At 36.9% G+C, this 4,295-nt stretch overlaps 1 protein-coding gene across 1 annotated transcript in view; it reads left to right on the forward strand.

The window, feature by feature from the left end:
- The window catches only part of LOC102385366 (kelch-like protein 4), a gene marked incomplete at its 3' end in the record, with an annotated part of 72,519 nt that extends 68,917 nt beyond the window's left edge, over nt 1-3,602 (forward strand). Inside the window, exons 2-4 of the mRNA XM_006028541.2 lie at nt 1,162-1,335; nt 1,788-1,924; nt 3,406-3,602. Coding sequence (XP_006028603.1) covers nt 1,162-1,335; nt 1,788-1,924; nt 3,406-3,602 — 508 coding nt within the window. The remainder of the gene's footprint in view (nt 1-1,161; nt 1,336-1,787; nt 1,925-3,405) is intronic.
- Between the last annotated feature and the right edge of the window lie 693 nt (nt 3,603-4,295).

Below are 4,295 nucleotides of genomic sequence, written 5' to 3' on the forward strand. Positions count from 1 at the left end.
ATTGAACTTCATTCTTAATCAACTACGGCAGCTATGGCAAATTGGTCAGTGAATGAATTATGCTAGATGTCAGTCATGGTTGGGTATTTACCCCTCTTCAACTAGTCCTTAAGTAGTCAAATTAATCATGGGTGCAACTCCACTGTATTTAAAAGGTGTTACGGCAAGGATTGATTTTCCTCCATACATTCAGTGAAAAAGCAAGTATTTGTGAAAAGACTGTTCCACACCTTGAATCAATGTGTGCGCACTATAAATGTATTGCATACATACAGTATATAAATTGTGAGCACATGCACACAATATAGAGTGAAGCAAGAATCCTCTGAACGGTAATAAGGGGTCAAGAATAAATACACTTTCTTGTCAGATTCTGGGTCCACAGAAGCCAGGGGAACTAGCCACTAAATTTAGTGCAGAATTAGGTGCTAGATATACTGTTTTACATTGTATTTTTAGAAGAGTCAATGATTTCTTATGGTGATGTCTTTTATTGGACCAACTGTATTGCTGGGATAGTGTTAGACAAGTTTTTGAATGCTAGACAGTCTCATCAGGTCTGACAAGAACACAGAATAATGCTGCATTTGGTTTGTTCTGGTTAGACCTGATGAAGAATGCCTTGTATTCAAAAGCTTGAATAACTCTATCCCAGCCTTACAGTTGGTCCAATAAAAGATATCACCCTAAGAAATCTTGCTTCACAATTTCTGGAACATCACAGCTACAACATCACTCCTACACTGCCATTGTATTTTTAATTAATAGATCTCAAAAAGTTTTTATAAGAGGTCCCTGTTTTACAAATGTAAAAACTGAAGGATGGGGAGGTGAATGACATTCCCATTCCCACTGTCAGCTAGCCATTACAGAGCAAAAATTAGAACCCAGGTCCCCTGAATCCCAATACAGTGCTCAACCCATCAACCATCATGGCTTTTGTTTCCTTATCTTAGAAAACTACATTAAAGTAAGGAGTAAAACAACCTTCAGTCTTTCAGTATAACCAGCAAAAAGAAATGAGAAATGACAAAGTCTAGTATTATTGGATCAATATTCTTTAAGAATTTCTGTTATACTGCAATTTCTGTAACTCAGTTAAAGGTCAAGTGAAAAGTGGATTCTGTCCTATTATGCTCCAGCAACTCTTTCTCTCTACAGAATTTCAATAACAAACTGTTCACCAACTGTAATGAACACCGGTGGCTCAGATGAATACTTCCAATCTACAAACCATGCAGAACAGACATTCCGCAAAATGGAGAACTATCTCCAGCAAAAACAGCTGTGCGATGTTCTTCTCATTGTTGGAGAACACAAGATTCCAGCTCACAGGTAGAATTCCTCTTGCTTTTTAGAGGCTTTAAAACCTGACGTTTCCAAAAGCTAAGATAATATATGCTCCTATGTTGCCTCTGATTAGTTATGAATGAAGTTATAATAATTAGCTCATCAACCAAGGTAACTAATGTGATCACAGCTTCATAGTCACTATTGTAAATAGAAAGAAAGTCAAAGATGAACCAGTAAAATCCATTTCTTTTCTCCCTTCCTACAGTCAAGCTTTAAAGAGACCAGTGAAGCAAAACAGCACAACCAAGCACTCTGAAAGAAAATTGGATTACTTAATTACCCTTTGAGCTTCATTCCCTACCAATGAAATATTCTAGTCTTACAAAATTCATTCCTATTGCACACTCCTATGTATCATATAATGGACTGAATTTCATGCTTTCTATTTAGATTATCAACTAATTTACATTTTCCTAAAATGCTTTCATTTCAAGGTTGGTTCTTAGTGCTGTATCTGATTATTTTGCGGCAATGTTTACTAATGATGTGAGAGAAGCAAAACAAGAAGAAATCAAAATGGAAGGGGTAGACCCAGATGCACTAAAGGCTCTGGTGCACTATGCTTATACAGGTAATTCCCAAATATATATATATATTTTTACTCTGTAAAGAGAGGTAAAAACTGTCATATGTGCAAATAATTTTTCACATCACACATTTTATATTAGGGTTTAGATATACAAATAGTTCATGGGAAAATGTATTCATGAAATACACTATCAACTAGAGATGATAAATTAAGAAAACTAACTAACTCTTATTCTGAGGAAAAATAAAAATACATATATGATCAATATGGCAGGACAGTGACTGCATGTTTTCCTGCTATTCTATTATTCTCTTTCACTATTCTCCATACCCATCTACCTCAACATTTTCTTCTAGTATAAACCTTAGAGACGATAGTCAACAGCTAAAAAAGACCAGACCAGAGAACCGTGAAATTATTCTTTCCCTGATGCTCTGAAATGTCCATGGGAAAATGCTGTAAAAGGGAAATCTGTTACTCTAGTGTATAATCCAATTTAAAAAAAATCCACATGATTCCAGGATATACAAACTCTGGAAGGCTGTAGATACCGGCTCTTTGGCAAACCATACTAGCCAGATAAAAGCTCACTCTACCACAGAAGCCAAAAAACAAACAAACCCCAAAACTGCCCAAGCTTTTAAATGTGCATCTAATGTGTCTCTTTCCTTATGACTGTGCCTTGGATAGAAAATTACTCTCCCAGAATATAACAGTTTATTTACATCTAGAATAATGCCCTTGCATGCACTCTGGTATGGAGATGTGCTGTCTCCCACTCAGCCAAATGTTATCTGCAGTTCTAGGTGAGCTTTTCTGTTTTATTACATAATCATCATTACTATAATCTGCCACTCCATTCTCTATTCTCTCCCTCTCAAACTCTCGCTAACTGGTTTGTTTCGAATGAGGTGCCTTTTTTCAAACATTAGCTTCAGAATGGGAACTGATAAAGAACTGTGGTTCCTACCCAGGTGCTAGACTGCTAGTGCTTTAAAAGGTAAAAATAAGTAAAAGTAGATGTTAAAAGGGTTCTTGTGTTAGCAGATCACTTAACATGTTGATGTTTGCATAGAAATACTAACAAAATAAGACAGGTCCCAGTTTCCAAGGAACCTTAATTCTACTAATTTTTGAATATGTGACTTTGCAACCTCAATAATGATGTTTATCAAGGTTTTATATGCGTTGCGCACAAGTCTAAAAAAAAATCTGTGTATTTTTTATTTTTAAAAGATCTATGATCATTACCTCTCTGTTCCTTATTTCACTTTTCAAAGCCAAATTAGGCCCAATATAAAATTAGGCCCAGTATAAATATTCAAACTCATTATCTGTGCAATATATACACATGCATGCATGCATCCATAGCTGGTCAAATGTTTGTGAATTTTAGCACCTATTATTCTTGTGAACTTTCAGATGAGGAAAGTTATTGAGAGAAAATGCAAAAAGAGACATCTATGGGAGGAAATAACTGGCAAATGAATTAACTCATCAATTCCTTTATGTCAACCATACAGGTATATTAGAGTTAAAGGAAGACACTATAGAAAGCCTGCTAGCTGCAGCTTGTCTTCTACAACTGTCACAAGTCATTGAGGTGTGTTGCAACTTTCTTATGAAGCAACTCCATCCTTCAAACTGCTTAGGGATTCGTTCATTTGGAGATGCTCAGGGTTGCACAGAACTCCTGAAGGTGGCACATACTTATACTATGGTAAGATAAAGAATTCAAAGTGCTTGAAATAATAATGTTAAGAAGGCATGTGAATATTTTACTGGCTCTTGCAAAATAAATGGGTGACAGACAGAAGGTGAAGCTTCAGATCAGCAGAACTCTCCATTTTGTTTAGCAACAATTTAAACTTCTTTTACAATGCAAAGATGGAATATGGTATTTAAAATAAAGGCAGGAGTGAAACCGCATATTACTTGTATTATCATTACTTGCACAGTAGTCCCACAATAGTCCAAAATCTGCTATACTCCCAGCCAGTCCAAGAGACTGGAGCCTTCCTCCCCAGCTATTTCTTTTGCTGCAGATAGTATTATCAACTTCACCCCTTTAAAAGCATGGGGTAGGGCAAATAGCTGGGAGGGAAGGTGGCAGGCAGAGGTTGGGCAAGTGGTCATGGGTGCAGGCAGCTCGGGGTGGGGAGGAAGAGGGGTGACAAATGGCAGGAGAGACAGGTGGCAGGCAGACAGGAACAGATACTGGGGGCATGGTGTGGGTGTCTGGCTGCTTTCTCTTCCACCACTTTCCCTGTTGTAGTGGTGGGCACAAATTTAAGAGGGCCTGCTAATAATTCATTTATATACATGGAAAACTATAATTTTCTTATAATTTGAGGCAAGGTTCTTTGGGTGAATCCGATATCATTTATTAGAACAACTTAAATAGTTGGAAAAA

Source organism: Alligator sinensis, unplaced genomic scaffold (assembly GCF_000455745.1).
Source record: "Alligator sinensis unplaced genomic scaffold, ASM45574v1 scaffold242_1, whole genome shotgun sequence".
Taxonomy (NCBI): Eukaryota; Metazoa; Chordata; order Crocodylia; family Alligatoridae; genus Alligator; species Alligator sinensis.